The sequence below is a fragment of the Eptesicus fuscus genome, chromosome 7, assembly GCF_027574615.1.
Source record: "Eptesicus fuscus isolate TK198812 chromosome 7, DD_ASM_mEF_20220401, whole genome shotgun sequence".
Classification (NCBI taxonomy): Eukaryota; Metazoa; Chordata; class Mammalia; order Chiroptera; family Vespertilionidae; genus Eptesicus; species Eptesicus fuscus.
The window spans coordinates 77674944-77692494 of NC_072479.1; the positions used below are offsets into that span (position 1 = coordinate 77674944).

General features: G+C 36.6%; 1 protein-coding gene across 1 annotated transcript in view; it reads right to left on the reverse strand.

Annotated features, from left to right (window-relative positions):
• Positions 1-17551, reverse strand: part of LOC103285456 (solute carrier organic anion transporter family member 1B3-like) — a 47948-nt gene that overhangs the window by 21406 nt on the left and 8991 nt on the right. The window contains exons 3-7 of the mRNA XM_008140865.3: positions 16966-17098; positions 13521-13639; positions 12837-12983; positions 12330-12428; positions 9644-9886 (exon numbers count right to left, since the gene is read on the reverse strand). Of these exons, the coding sequence (XP_008139087.2) occupies positions 9644-9886; positions 12330-12428; positions 12837-12983; positions 13521-13639; positions 16966-17098 (741 nt within the window). The remainder of the gene's footprint in view (positions 1-9643; positions 9887-12329; positions 12429-12836; positions 12984-13520; positions 13640-16965; positions 17099-17551) is intronic.

The window sequence follows — 17551 nt, forward strand, 5'->3', positions numbered from 1 at the left end:
ACTGCAAGAGGGTGCAGGCCAGGCTGAGGGACCCACCCATCCCAGTGCACAGATTTTTTGCACCAAGCCTCTAGTATTAACAATATAATTGTTAAGTAGAAATTTACCTTAAAAATAGTATAATCACAGAAATAAGAAGACTAAGGTTCAAAAATAATAAAGATCAATTTAGTACCAGGACACAGGTCTCTTGTTTCCTGGTATAAAGTTTTTCCATGATAAAATACTGCTTCAGTAAAGCTGGCATTATTATAATTATTATGTATTACCTTTATGAAGGTGCAAGGAAAGGCAAAGAGTAATGATGTGTCTCAGGTGACATTTATGACAATAACAGTACAGCCACCTGTGCCTACAAATAGATGCATAACAAATTCATAACTTCTCTCCATGGCAAGAATTATGTGACCTGGATCTGTGATTAATAAGCCAATCAGCTATATTGGGAGTTAAAGTAAAAGGAGCTACTTAGAAAAATAGAAAAAGGTATCAGAGTCTAAAAAGTCAGAACCAGATATGGCCATTGAGAGATTGACGACATGGGCTTTGAAAGGTCTGTAGATCACTAAAGGTTTTCATTAGATATGGTCTAAAAAATAGTTTCATCTGTTTATAAGAAGAAGAAAGGAGGGTTAGGGCAAAAGGTGTAGAAGAGGAAAAAAGAAAAGATAAGGAGATTTATAGCAGGAATAAATTATATTTAAAATTGTTAGGCCAAACTTTTCTCCATGTGACTCCAAAATGACGTGGGCGCCTGACCTGTGAGGCATTCTAAATGAGTTGTGACATTGATAGGACTTCCAAAGATGGCAGCCAAATGGACGGCCTCCACTTGGGTCACCGGGAGGCATGGCCAGCCTGCAAACCACCACAGGCCCCTTGCCTAGGCCACCCCACGCCCCAAGGGAAACCCCACCCTGATCTGGGACACCCTTCAGGGCAAACCAGCTGGCCCCCACCCATGCACCAGGCCTCTATCCTATCTAATAAAAGAGTAATATACAAATTGACCATCACTCCAACACAAAGATGGCTGCCCCCATGTGTTCAAAGATGGCTGCCCCCATGTGGACACAAGATGGCCACCACAAGATAGCCAGCAGAGGAGGGAAGTTGGGGGTGACCGGGCCTGCAGGGAAGGGCAGTTGGAGGGGACCCAGGCCTGCAGGGGAGAGCAGTTGGGGCAACCAGGCCTGCAGAGGAGGGCAGTTAAGGGGTAACCAGGCCTGCAGGGGAGGGCAGTTAGGGGCAAACAGGCTGGCAGGGGAGCAGTTAGGCATCATTCAGGCTGGCAGGGAAGTGGTTAGCGGGTGATCAGGCTGGCAGGCAGAAGCAGTTAGGGGCAATCAGGAAGGCAGGCAGGTGAGCAGTTGGGAGCCAGCAGTCCTGGATTGTTGGGGACTGGCGGACCAAGCTCCATTGGCCAAGCAGCCTCTACTACTGCTGAAATCTGTCCTGGAGCAGCTGGCTCTGCCACTGAGACTGTGCCATCTTGAAGGGGAGAGCGGCTGTGATCAGAGGCCCAGCCTTAACTTCAACTGGGGAGACCTCAGATACCTCCTGAGACACTACAAACACAATGCTCAGAGACTGGCTGCCTCAGCTGCGAACCCATGAGTGTGAGATTCCAGTTTCCTGGGCTGCGGGTGCCTAAGAGGTTTGTCCAGGGGGAGACAAAGAAGCACTGAGTATGCGGATAGGTCCTGTGCCTTCTCACAGAGCAATTAGAAGGAACAGCTGAATCGAATAAAACCCACACAAAATTGGTGAATTAAACACAGCTGGTGAGGCAATCCTTGGACAGAAATGTCAGAGATCTCCTGGAGAGAGCTCTGCCTCCTCAGATTTAGCTGGATGTTTGTTGTTTGGGTGTTTGTTGTTTGCATTTTTTGGATTAGTTGTTTGTTGTTTGCATTCATCTCAGGATGTTTGTTGTTGCATTTTTTGGATTAGTTGTGAGTGTTTTGGAGTTTTCTCCCCATATACATATATTTTTCCCCCTTCTTTTTTCTTCTCTTTCTTTTCTCTCTTACATTTTTTCCTTTTCTCAATATCATTTTTGAATTTTTTTCTCTCACCTAATTCTCTTTTCTCTGGTGGTCTCCTTTGTTTGGGGTTATTGGTATTGTGAATACATTTGTGTTTGGTTCCCTGTGCATTGCATCTTGTCGTGTTGTATTTTGTGCCTTTAAGTTAAGCAAACATGGGGAGACAAAGAAAAAACCCACATACGAAAGAAATGAAGGAATCACCGGAAAAGGAAGTAAATGAAATGGAGGTAAGCAATATGTCACAGAAAGAATTCAGAGCAATGGTCATAAGGACACTGAAAAGGATGGAAGACAAATTCAACAATATGTGTAAGAACAAGGAAGAAATTAAGAAGAACCAAGAAGAAATGAAAAATGACATTGCTGCAATAAAGAACACAATAGAAAGCATCAACAGTAGACTAGAAGAAATGGAGGACCACATCAGGGAGCTAGAAGACAAGGTAAAAAAAAATACCCAACCAGAGCAACAACTGGAAAAAAAACCTTAAAAAACAGGAGGAGAGCCTAAGGGAACTTTGGGACAACACAAAATGAAACAACATCCACATAATAGGGGTCCAAGAAGGAGAGGAAACTGAGCAAGGAATAGAAAACCTGTTTGAAGAAATAATGACAGAAAACTTCCCTGATATTGAGAAGAAGAAAAAACTCACACAAGTCCAAGAAGTACACAGAGTCCCAAACAAAATGAACCCAGAAAGACTGACACCAAGACACATTATAATTAAATTGGCAAACACCAATGACAAAGTAAGAACCTTAAAGGCTGCCAGAGAGAGACAGAAAGTTACCTACAAGGGATGTCCCATCAGACTATCGACTGATTTCTCAATAGAAACACATCAGGCCAGAAGTGAATGGAATGAAATATATAAAGTCATGCAAAACAAGGGTCTGAATCTAAGAATACTAAACCCAGCAAGGCTATCAATCAAAGTTGAGGGTGAAATCAGGAGTTTCACAGACAAAAAAGGACTAAGGGAGTTTATTACCATCAAACCAGCAATGCAAGAAATGCTAATGGGACTGCTATAAAAAGAAGAAATAGGAAGCTAAGAAAGAACACAGGCATAAAGAATAAAAATGGCAACAAACAACTACCTATCAATAATAACTTAAATGTAAATGGATTAAATGCCCCAATCAAAAGACATAGGGTAGCTGAGTGGATAAGAAAACATGACCCATATATCTGCTGTCTACAGGAGACCCACCTGAGAACAAAGGACTCACACAGACTAATGGTGAAGGGATGGAAAAAGGTTTTTCAAGTGAATGGAAATTAAACAAAAAAAATCTGGGGAAGCAATTCTTATATCTGACAAATTAGACCTCAAAGTGAAGGCCATAACAAGAGATAAGAAGGCCACTTCATAATACTAAAGGGAGCAATTCAACAAGAAGACATAACTCTGGTAAACATGTACACACCCAATACAGGAGCACCCAAATACATAAAAAAACTTCTGGATGATACCAAGGGAGAGATTGACAGCAATACAGTCATAGTAGGGGTCTTTTATACCCCACTAACACCACTGGATAAATCCTCTAAACAAAAAACAGCAATCCTAAATGACTCACTAGATGAGATGGAATTAATTGACATCTTCAGAACATTTTACCCCAAAGCCATAGAATATACATTCTTCTCAAGTGCACATGGGTCATTTACAAAGATAGACCACATATTGGGACACAGGCAAGGTCTCTTCAAATTTAAGAAGATAGAACTCATATCAATTATCTTCTCAGGTCACAATGGCATACAATTAGAAATCAACTACAATAAAAACAATGAAAAAAATCAAACACCTGGAAGCTAAATAGCATGCTATTAAACAATGATTGTGTTACCAAAGAGATCAAAGAAGAAATAAAAAGCATAATGGCAACAAATGACAATGAAAACACAACAATCCAAAATCTATGGGATACAGCGAAAGCAGTCTTGAGAGGGAAGTTCATACTCTACAGACCTACCTCAAAAAAAAAAATGGTAATAAATTACCTAACCTTGCAACTCAAAGAGTTAGAAAGAGAGCAATAAGAGGAGCTCAGTGTAAGCAGAAGGAAGGAAATAATGAAGATCAGAGGAGAAATAAACAACATAGAGACAAAAACAAAACAAAACAAAAAAACCAATACAAAAGATCAACAAAACCAAGAGCTGATTCTTTAAAGGATAAACAAGATTGATGAACCTCTATCCAGGCTCACCAAAAGCAAAGAAAGAGGACCCAAATAAACAAAATCAGAAGTGAAAGAGGTGAAGTAACAACTGATCCCACAGAAATACAAAGGATTGTTAAAAAATACTATGAACAACTCTATTCCAACAAAATGAACAACCTCAATGAAATGGACATATTCTTAGAAAAATACAGGCTTCCAAAACGCAATCAGGAAGAATCAAGAAACCTGAATAGGCTGATAACTACCAAAGAAATTGAAACAGTGACCAAAAATCTTCCAGCAAATAAAAGTCCTGGTCTGGACAGCTTTATAGGGGGAGGTCTACCAAGCACTCGAAGAAGAACTAAAACCTATCCTCCTAAGACTATACCAAAACATTCAAGAGGAAGGCACACTTCTATGCTCTTTCTATGAAGACAGCTTTACCCTAATGTGAAAATCAGATAAAGACACCACACACACACACACACACACACACACACACACACACACACACACAAAATGAGAGAGCTAAAGGCCAATATCCTTGATGAACATAGATGCTAAAATCCTCAACAAAATTCTAGCAAATCGGATTCAGCATTACATTAGAAAGATCATACACCATGACCAAGTGGGATTTATTCCAGATATGCAAGGATAGTACAGTATTTGCAAATCAATAAATGTGATACATCACATAAACAAATTGAGAGACAAAAATCACATAATCATATCAATCAATGCAGAAAAAGCATTTGACAAAATCCAACATGTTTTCTTGATAAAAACTCTCAGCAAAGTGGGAATAGAGGGATCATACCTCAACATAATAAAAGCCTTATATGACAAACCTACAGCCAACATCATACTCAATGGGCAAAAACTAAACTCATTTCCTCTGAGAATGGGAATAAGACAGGGATGCCCACTTTCACCACTCCTATTCGACATATTACTGGAAGTGCTAGCCAGAGCGATCAGACAAGAAGAAGAAATAAAAGGCATCCAAATTGGAAAAGTAAAAGTAAAACTGTCCTTATTCGCAGATGACATGATACTACACAAAGAAAACCCCAAAGACTCCATCAAAAACTACTAGACCTAATAAATGAATTTGGCAATGTAGCAGGATACAAAATTAACACCCAGAAATCTATGGTCTTTGTATACACCAATAATGAACTCACAGAAAGAGAAACGAAAAAAAACAATCCCATTTACCATTGCACCAAAATAAAATTAAGATACCTAGGAATAAACTTAACTAAGGAGGTAAAAGACCTGTACTTGGAAATCTACAGGACATTGAAAAAAGAGATAGAGGAAAACATAAACAAATGGAAGAACATACCATGTTCATGGATTGGTAGAATCAACATCATTAAAATGTCCATACTACCCAAAGCAATCTACAGATTCAATGCAATCCCCATTAAAATACCAAAAGCATACTTCAAAGATCTAGAACAAACTCTCCAAAAATTCATCTGGAATAAAAAAGGACCCCGAATAGCCACAGCTATCCTGAGAAAGAAGAACAAAGTTGAAGGGATCACAATACCAGATATCAAGCTAACGTACCAAGCCACAATACTCAAAACAGCCTGGTACTGGCACAAGAACAGACATATAGACCGATGGAACAGTATAGAGGACCCAGAAATTGACCCAAGCCATTATACTCTATTAATATTTGACAAAGGAGGCAAGAGCATACAATGGAGTCAAAACAGTTTCTTTAATAAATGGTGCTGGGAAATTTGGTCAGATACATGCCAAAAAAAAAAAAAAGAAGAAGGAAAGAAACTAGGTCACCAACTTACACCATACACAAAAGCAAACTCAAAATGGCTAAAGGACTTAAATGTAAGACAGGAAACCATAAAAATCCTACAAGACTCCATAGGCAGCAAAAATAGCAGACATATGTCGTAGCAATATCTTTTCAGACACAGCTCCTAGGGCAATGGAAACTAAAGAGAAAATAAACAAATGGGACTACATAAAATAAAAAGCTTCTGCACAGCAAAAGAAACCATCAACAAAACAAGAAAGCCCAATACATGGGAGAACATATTTGCCAACAATATTTACAACTTAACAAAAGGAAGATAAATGATCCAATCAAAAAATGGGCAAAGGACCTAAATAGATACTTTTCGAAAGAGGACTTACTAGTACAGAAGGCTGAGAGACATATGAAAACATGCTCAAACTCACTAATCATCTGAGAGATGCACATCAAAACAACAATGAGGTACCATAACACACCTGACAGAATGGCTATCATCAACAAATCAACAAAGGACAAGTACTGGTGAGGATGTGGAGAAAAAGGAACCCTCCTTCACTGCTGGTGGGAATGCAGACTGGTGCAGCCACTGTAGAAGACAGTATGGAGTTTCCTCAAAAAGTTAAAAATGGAACTCCCATTTAACCCAGTAATTCCACTTCTAGGACTATATATATCCCAAGAAACCAGAAACACCAACCAGAAAGGATATATGCACCCCTATGTTCATAGTAACAAAATTTATAATAGCCAAGATTTGGAAACAACCTAAATGCACATCAGCAGATGAGTGGATTAAAAAACTGTGATACATCTATACAATGGAATACTATGCTGCTATAAAAAAGAACTTTTACCATTTGCAACAGCATGGATGGAATTGGAGAGCATTATGCTAAGTGAAATAAGCCAGTCGGAGAAAGAGAAATATCATATGATCTTATTCATATATATAGGATATAATGATCAACATAATTTGATGAACAAGAATAGATCCAGAAACAAATGAAAGGGGATGGGGGTTTGGGGAGGTTAGAGATCAACCAAAGGACTTGTATGCATGCATATTAGCGTAAACCAATGGACACAGACACCTGGGCAGTGGGGGCTTGCAGGTGGGGGAGGGGCGGGTCTAGCGGGGGGGGGGGGGGAAGGAGACATATGTAAAACTTTAGACAAATAAATAAATTAAATGAGTTGTGACATTGGGTCAAAATAATTGAAGCAGATGAGTTCACCAAATCATTGAATTTTTGAGGTGGGTAGGAACTTGGGTGTTGTCTAATCTGAACTTCCACACAATCATGATTCACTATATATCTTCAATAGTTAGATCAATACAAGTGACATTAAGCTAACAACCTTAGAAAGAAATTTGCTCCATTTTTGGCTAATTCTTATTGTTTATGATTATTTTTGTTACAATTGTTTTTGTAATTAACTGAAATATTTCTTTCTAAATAACTAATCTTTCTTAACAACATATTTAACAAAGCCTATATTGTTTTTTCTAAGTGTTCTTAGTTATTTCATCTATTCCTAGCAGCACATAATTAAGGACCTCTTTACTTTTCTGATCACTATCTTATAAACACAATTGATAATATAGACTATAATATAATATAGAATATAATATAGAATAGATGTTTACAACTATTATAATATAGAATAGATGTTTACAACTATAATATAATATAGAATATAATATAGATGATGTTTACAACCATTCTATTTTTGCATATCCATCATCCTCTCCATTTTGTTTTGGCTCACAGTCAACCAAGTTCCTTATAGGTTTAGCCAATCCACTTCTTTTCATGGCTTTGATTTGATACAGTGGAAACAGCCTAGACCAAGTGAAGTTTTCTTGGTATTCTATTTTTAGTGTGTATGTTACATTTCAGAAACTTCTAACTCAGTGATGTGCTGGTAAATGTTTAGCAACTGAGACTTGGGAAAACAAGGCCTGATTTGCAGTATTTCCAAATTTCCAAAGTAATAAATGGTAAATTCTCCCACAATATCCAATTTCAAGCTTCCAGTGTAGCTGAAAAATGAACAGTCCTCTCTCACAAGCCAGTTCAAACTGGCTCCATCATACCATTGCTGTTGGGTTAGAATGATGGCGAGGATAAAATAACAATCAAGTGAGTGAGTGTAAGAACTGGTGAGAGGGAGTGCTTGGGTACACCTGAGAATATTTAATTCACTTCAACTTTAACTTGAAAAGGTTGCCAAGGGTTTAGGCATTGCCCTTGCTTTGGTTTTTATGTTCCACCATTTCTGTGCAATGTGAAAACTGCACTAGCACCTCCTGGTGTCAACCACCTTGCTCTGAATGCTGTTGGTCATTGTCCAGACTATTGCTCCCAACTTGTTTTCCATTAGCCCTCAGGGCTTACGTTTGAAAGGACCAGCACTATCACATGGTGGAGGATCATTATTCACTCGACTGACTTGGATAATCTTAACTACTACTATTGCTTCTGCTCCATTTTAAAATATATATATTTTATTGATTTTTTTTAGAGAGAGGAAGAGAGAGGGCCAGAGAGTCAGAAACATCCATGAGAGAGAAACATCGATCAGCTGCCTCCTGCACACCTCCTACTGGGGATGTGCCTGCAACCAAGGTACATGCCCTTGACCTGGAATCGAACCTGGGACCTTTCAGTCCATAGGCTAACACTCTATCCACTGAGCCAAACCGGTTAGGGCTCTGCTCCATTTTTTAAATATTTACATAAGCAAACTTCTTCTATATGATCACCAAGAAAAAAAGTCTTACTCTAATTATCTAGAGGGAAACCTCTGTCTTCCTTCTCCTTACTCCATCTCTCCATGTAACAATAGTAAACTTGCACAATTTATAGGCACTCATAATTTCTTTTTAAAAATAATATATTTTTATTTATTTCAGAGAAGAAGAGAGAGGGAGAGAGATAGAAACATTAATGAAGAAAGAGAATCATTGATCAGCCACCTCTTGCACACTCCCTACTGCGGATTGAGCCTGAAACCTGGGCATGTGTCCTGACTGAGAATCAAACCATGACCTCCTGGTTAAAAGGCTGATGCTCAACCACTGAGCCACACTGGCCGGGTTTATAATTTCTCACATTATCTTTACCATAGTACTTAAAGATTGTATTGCAAGTGTCTATATGCTTCTTGGTACAATCCACTAGATTGTAAATTCTTGGAAAACCTAGGCAATATTCTACCTTCAAGGCATAGTTCGGTGCCTGGTACCATTTGTGAATAAGTGAATGAATGAATGACATATAACATTCCTTTTAACACTCATAGTTTACAGCATATTATTTTGAAATGAATATATACTCTCTAGTTTTAGAAGCAACAGATACTTTTAGTCTTTGGTTGGTTTCTCCCTGCTAAACACCACAAACCTAATTCTTTTCTCTTCAGAGAGTAGTATATCAGTATTCAGAAAACATTTACTAACCTTAGTAGGGTCTTAGAACAATAATTCAGTTCAATTTAGTGCAGAACAAAGCCAACTCTAGATGATTTGAGTATGATCTACTATTTTGGAATACTCACTCCTCATTTCACTGGGATTAACAATTCCCAATGACAATGCATATGAAATACTTACCAGTTATGTTTTCAGTCACCTTTTGTCCAGGGTCTATTGGAATAGTCATTTGACTCCTTTCCTCATTTGTTTTGGACACATGCAAAGATACTGAAACTTTCCTTTCTTTCTGTGGTTTTTCCAGATTTTTGGGCAGGAAAAAAAATGGTATGGAAGACATAATGGATAACATTCCAGCAAAAAGGAAACTAAGCCACCAAGCACCAACCCAACGAGAGTCCTTAGGAGTGATTCTGATATTTCCTATAATAAAGAATTAGAATAGGACAATAAAATTATTTATAAATACAGTAAATTCTGGGCAATCGTGGTAATGATTGCTCTCCTCCTTTGATAAACAAATAAACTACATTTTATCAGTTCTGAGACTCTATATTATTTTTTCATACTTTGTCATCCCTTAAATTAGGATAAGCCCCCAGTTTAATGGCATCATATGATTGCTGTTGTCTAGGAATCAGTCATGTCATTGCCTGAGCTGGTGTGAACTTGGTAGCTTTTCTGGTGACATGACTGGACAATTGCCATCATTGAACTTTTAAGCCTGCAAACCGTTGAAGTATCAGTTATGAAAGGCATATAAATCCTTGTTATTGTCTGAAAACCATTGGCACCATCTGCTGAGGTTAAGAAAGCACCAGCAATGATATTTACAGAACTTTGCAAGAATTTCTCAGAGCCAATCATGGCGTTTCCTCCCTCCTCTCTCCTCCTCCAGAAACCTGCATTTCCAACTCTTTGACAGCACAGCATTCATGAATAATATGTACCACTATATCTAAACAAATATAAATGAGCTATTTCAGCAAGCATAAAGTAAACATTCTAAGTAGTAAGAAAGCACAACACATACCCAGACACATGCACACACACAACATAGAAGTTTGAAGCACAATAATATTAGCACTACACTTGGATCTATTAGAAAACTTAGTGACATGAGAAAATATTGACTTGATTTAAAACTGTATAGAAATAAATTATCCATTCTATTTCATGAAGTACCTTTCAAATGTGCACAGATCTGGGTTTAGAATTTATTTTCATGATAATATTGTTTCATAATCAGCAACTCAGACAGATTTTAGGGAAAAATTGGTAAAAGCAGTGACTCCATCTATATGCTAATTATTCATCTGACAAAAATGTCATTTTGATAGCATTTTTTTTTGTTCTATCACTGGTCTACATACAGGAACAAGAAGTCATAATATAACTAAACATGGCCTAATAAAGTATTTTCCTTAGCTCACACACTGTCTTAAAAATTAAAAAATTCTACAGAAAAATCTGGATTTTTTAAAAACTAATCAGAATATCTTGTTAAGGCTGGAGCCAAATTTCTGCATGCAAAGAATAGCTTGAGGCTGACTATCTACTTTATCATATATTTACATCATAGTCATAGCTGAATAAGAGAAGATGTAATAAGATCTAAGCATTCATCGGTAGAAATGGAATCACCAGGAATTCTAAAATATTGTGAGTAGTGATTCCTGATTATAGAAAAGAGGTTACAAAATGATTATCCTAAAGACTTTAACAATTTATTTCTGTATTCCTAGTGATAAAAACAATGATGTACGTGGAGGTATATGAGTAGAAATCTACAGAATGTGAACCTAAACTCTAATTACATTTCCAAAATAAATGTACAACATTTCAACAGATACTAGCTTTAGCTTTATATTATAAAACACTTTCAAGTTTGTGGTTATTGTTGGCCTACTGTGATGTCTACTGCATTATGGAAATAAATCCTTTGATCACCTTGGAGATCTGTTCAAGTCCTGGTGAGATAGAAAATAAGATTTGTTTATTCACACACACTAATTACCTATTATATGTGAAGTCAGAGACCATCCTGATATGTTCTAAAAGAGATGACAGGTAAAGTGCACTAATGTTTGTGGCTAATTGTATAAAGGCTACAATCAAGGCATGCTCTTGGTGACTACTAGGGGCACTGAACTTGGGGCCATATGGTTTCTCTGAAGAGGGTGTAGTAAGTTTTCTCTGAACAGGAGCCACATTTTGGAAAAGATTTTAAGAACTATGCAAACAGACAATGGAGAGAAGGTTTTCCAAGGATAAATGCAGGGAAGTGATATTTAAGGGCATATTTGAGAAATCTGCAAATGCAATGATTTTGGATGAACTAATCTTAAGCAAGTGTGTTAAAAACAATTTTTATTATATACTTAATGGTAAAAGCCGGGTGTAGACAGGAGATGAATTTTATTTTTATTCTGGTTATTTTTTTTTTTTAAGGAATGGGTATTTTATTTTTATTTTTGTTTATCCTCACCCAAGGATATTTTTCCATTGATTTTTAGAGAGAATGGAAGAGAGAGGAAAAGGCAGAGAGAAATAGGGATGTGAGAGAAACACATTGATTGGTTGCCCCCTGAATGAGCTCTAACCAGGGCCTAGGCCGGGGAGGAGCCTGCAACTGAGGTATGTGCCTTTGACTGGAATCGAACCCGGGACCCTTTGGTCTGCAGGCCAGCGTTCTATCCACTGAGCCAAACCAGCTAGGGCTATTCTGGTTATTAGTACATTTATTTCCTATCTGTAACTTTTGATTGTCAGCAAAGGACTATTGAAAGAATTAATTAAATTATTTGGGAATGATATCCTGTACTTGGAAAGCATTATCATGTTACCTTGCTCTGATTATACTTACTCAGATCTACATATCCGATATCCACATACATTTTAGAAAACAGAGATCCCACTGTAAAGCCAAGGATTGGACCAATCATTGCTATTGCAAGCAAAATACCTGAAAATATTACAAAACTATTTTATCAGATGCCAGAAATACATGGTTCTGATTCAATATGTTTTTAAAAGTAATATTATACAATACATTTTTCTAAATAAAACTTTTAATAAATAAAAGAATGGTTGATGGTGATTGCCAGGGGATGGGGGTTAGGAGAGGTGGAGGAGAGTTTGAGGGGATAAATGGTGATAGAAGGAGACTTGACTTGGGGTGATGAGCACACAATACAACATACAGACGATGCATTATATAATTGTGCACCTGAAACCTGTATAATTTTGTTAAGCACTGTCACCCCAATAAATTTAATAAAAAGTGAAAAAAGAATAAATTAAGAAACCCTATTATTTCAATGGCAGACCCAGGGAAAGTAATCATAAAATTTAATATTGTTCTGTACATTACCCATATAAAAAGAAGTATCTCCTTCTTTAGCAAAATCATCCAGGTAAGAAATCCCCAAGGGTTGTATGGGGCTTTCCCCAATTCCACGAAGCAAATTACCCATTAGGACATATACCCATGTATATGAGTCAGATTCCTTTTCCCAACCTATGTAGGCAAGAGAGTGTTCTATTTTAATCAGGTATTCATATTTTTGTTCTTTACTATATTGAAAATTAACCTCCAAAGAGTTATACATTCCCAGTAAAACATAAATGTATCTTTTCCTCTACCTCATTTATTTTTATTTTTAATCTTTTCATATTAGGTAGAAAAACCTTTAATGGGTGTTATAATTTGTAATTATATATTATGATTTGTGTTTTAATAGGTAAAAAAATCTTGGTGTAATAATTTCCCATTTGTTTCACAAAAAGTAAAGTTACATTTTAATATATGTATTCACTTCCCTCTTTATTTTAAATGCACATATTTTTTCCTATTTCCTACCAAAATATTACTCTTTTTTATTTTTCTAAAAGCTCTTTATATATTATATATTAAGACTATTGTAAAATGCAAGTGTTTTTTCCTATTTGTTTTAAATCAATTTTGCTAATCATTTTTACAGATATAATTAAGTTGATAAATTTTAGAATATTTATTAGTGATGCTAATATTCACTAGTGTCAATTAAATTCTTACCTTTTCCCTCTTTCTCAGGTGATGTTTTGAGTAACACATTTTGATTAATTGAACAGGTTGCTAAGCTTGATGTTGAGTTCTCTTGTGGATTAATATAGGCTTCTTTAGAATACCTGTAACTGTTAGAACATCACTAGATTTAACTTTTAAAAATGTTTATTGATTTTAGAGAGAGAGGAAGGCACACACACAGAGAGACAGAGAGAGAGAGAGAGAGAGAGAGAGAGAGAGAGAGAGAGAGAGAGAGAGAGAGAGATAGAGAGAGAGAGAGAGAGAGAGAGAGAGAGAGAGAGAGAGAAACATCAATTCACTATTGCAGCCACCTATGCATCTATGCATTTATTGATTGACTCTTATATATGCCCTGACTAGGGATTGAAACTGAAACATTGACATATCAGGACAAAGCTCCAACGAATTGAGCTACCAAGGCAGGGCCTAGATTAAAATTTTGTTTAGCTACTGAATATTTTTACTTTCCCCAGAAATACAGAGAAAATTTCCTCTTACATCCCATTTGAATCATCTTCAAAGAGAGTAACAATTTAAACTATCTGATAAACTTTATAACATTTAATAAACTTTGGAACAGTTCTTTTCCAAATTTATCTGTAACACATACTAACTCACCTACATTTTCTATCAATAATTTGTTATATTTTCTTTCATGAACACACACACACACACACACACACACACACACACACACACACACAATCATAATCCTGACTCTTCAATCTTAGTTTAAAAAGTTCGAATTGATTTTCATTTGACGTGGAAGAACTTAAGAATAACAGTTGATAGAGCTAGAATGGGGACACATGCTGATATCCAAAAACAGTGAGGCACCTCATGAGCTCCAAGGACAGCCTACTATATGCCAGGTATTAATACTCAGCTCCAAAAAGCAAAGAAACAAACAAACAAAAAACCTAGAGATAAATCATAGTTTTTATACTTAGGGAATTTGACACTCTCTAATATGAGCATATATGATACAAATGATAAATTTAATACACTAGATCCTGAGCTGTCACAAGATAAAAGGGATGATACACTTTACTTGAGGTCAAGGGGATTGGATTAGAGAAGATTTCTCAGTGAGGATGACATGTGAGATGAATCTTGAAGATAGATAGGAGTTTCATAGCTAGATAAAGTATTCACGATAGTAAGAAACACCAGGTGCAGAGGTATGACTTATTAGGGCTTATTCGGGAAACTGCAGGCCTGGGGTGTGATACTGGATCATGGAGAACAGTGTAAAATGAAGTTAGGAAGATAGATAAGGACTAAATCAATGAACAACCTGTATATGTAAATGAGTATAGATATTAATCCACAGGGAAGCAGTATTCAATATTTTTGACTGTGACCAACAGTAAGAAATGCATTTTGTATCACGATCACAATACGTACATATGCACACACATTACACACTAACAACCAAAAGTTTCAATCAACAATATTTGTTTCTATTCACATTGTATATTCTTCTATTTTATTCAATTCGATCCTATCCCATTGTTGGTTTCAATAATTAATCGGATCAATTTTTTGGTCCACTAGTAGTTCAGAATCTGAAGTTTAAAAAACACTTCTGTAGAAATTGGGAGTTTTAAGCAGGGATAAAATAATTAAATTTACATTTTAAAATAAATACTCTAATATAGAATATGAGTTAGAATGGAGGATAGACTGGCAGCAAAAAGTCCAGGCCAGAAAGGAGGGAAGCCTCAAGCAGGTTTGGGACAATGGGATGAAAGGATAGTACAACTTTGACAGATAGACAGAATAAGCAAGATTTCGTGACCACTGGTCATTTGTGTTGAAATAAAGAAAAAGTCTAGGATGAATGAAGCCCTTGACTTTGGTTTGAGTTTCTTTGTGGGTAAATATGAATCATGGAAAGAGTGAATGTGAAAAATCCGAGCTGATTTTGGTACAGGGATGAATTCAGTTTTTAATATATGGATGGGAAATGCTTGTAGGATGTTAAATTGGAGATGCTCATGAGGTGGTTGATTATTTAGATCTTGAGTGTAAGGAAAAGTCACCATGCATAGGTGATAGCTGCATTTAATGCGCACAATCCATATGAATCATCTAGAATGAAAAGTGAAGGAGATTGAAGAGGGAATTTAGGGGATAACTGATAGTTTGGTGTCAGCAGCTGAAGAAAAGGGTGAGCATGATGAAGAAACCACAAAGATAGGAAATAAATCAAGAGAAAATAATACAGTGAAAATCAGAAGGAGAAGTACCAGGAAGAAGAAGGTGCTTATGAAAGTCAAATATGGGGGTGGTGGAGGAATTAATATGGAACCAGAGGCATGATTGTTGGCTTTGGCAATGAGTAGGTAATTAATGTTTTTAGCAGAAACTGCTCGTTGTCTCTCAATATCCATTCTTCTCTCTTTCCATTGTAATAGAGGGTGGGATTTTTAGCTAGTAGTATGCCAACTTGGAATAAAGTCTATTTTTTCTAATGTCTTCATATCTGGATGTGAAACGTAAATAAGTTTTGGCCAATGTGAAGTCAGTGGAAGTGCTGTGCTTCCGAAAATATTCCCTAACCCCCAGGCTGTGTACACTCTGTTTCTTCTCCTTGTTCTTCCCCTTCCCCTGTGCTGTTGCCTGGCCACAATTTGGACCATTGCAGAGCAATCTGATAAAAAGAGGCATGGAGTTACCATCCCTGAAACAGCTACATTAACTTTGTGTGTGAAAAATAAACTTCTATCTTATTTAAACCACCCCTGTTTTAGGTTTGCTGCCATTAGTATCTGACTCTAGGTTTTTATTGTTTGTTTATTTATTTATTTATTTATTTATTTGTTTATTTATTTATTTCAGAGAGGGAGAGAGAGATAAAAACATCAATGATGAAAGAGAATCATTGGCCAGCTGCTTCTGCATGCCCCCTATTGAGGATTGAGCCCACAACCCAGGCATGTGCCCTGACTGTGAATTGAACCGTGACCTCCTGGTTCATAGGTTGATGCTCAACCACTGAGCCACGCTGGCCAGGCCTGACTCTAATCTTAACTACACAGTCATCTTAGGAAGAACATTCTCAATGGCTATGGTACTGGAGAAACCCATATTGCAGTAGGTTGAGTGGTGAAATTTATTGAATATATAAAATCTTGTAGGCAAAGGCGTGAACATACATATATGTTATACTAAAAAGTCATAGAGTTCTTACTTATTTCTGATAAAACTGTATACTTTATTCAATGCTATTTACATTTCAAATTCAGTGAAAGCCAGGGTATCTAATGCAATGAGTTAACTATTACATACAAAATAAACTCCATTTCTACACATATTTACTGGGTATTGCTCTCAAAAGGTGACTGCTTATCTAAAAGGAAAATAATTAATTCTACCATTAATTTACAAGTAAATGGTACTTAATGACACAGAGCTGTTTAACACTTACTATCCCATGAAGAAATGTGGTAAAGCAGTCAAAATACTTCCAATGCCCATAATGAAGCAACCAATTCCAATTATTTTTGGTCTGTGTAGTTTCGATCCAAAGTAACTCACAAATACAATCACAAACAAATTTCCTAGAAAGAGGACAACATTATTTTTATATGTTCACTATAGCAAAAACCGAGTCTAATTTTGTGCTCAGTAGAATGGAAGGCTCCAGAATGAACACACATAGAGCATAGAACATGGTATCATCCCTCAAAGACCATGCAATTGAATTGAGAAGATGAAATGCACTTATAATAAACCACTCACTGTAAAGTTTTATGGTATCAATTATAAGTAGAATAGGTTTCAGATACAAAAAAAAGCTCTTGACTTACTTGCAATATTAGTGAAGCAATATTTTATTGCAGAATTTGGAGTTAACTGGATTGCACTGGAATGGAGAAAATGGAGAAAAACTTTCTGACCTGAGGGAAAGGTATTCATTCATGCATTTATTTGTTCACTCTAGCATTCTTTAAAATCCAATTAAATACTTGCCATGGTTGGGATCCAGAAATACATAAAAATGAACCATGATA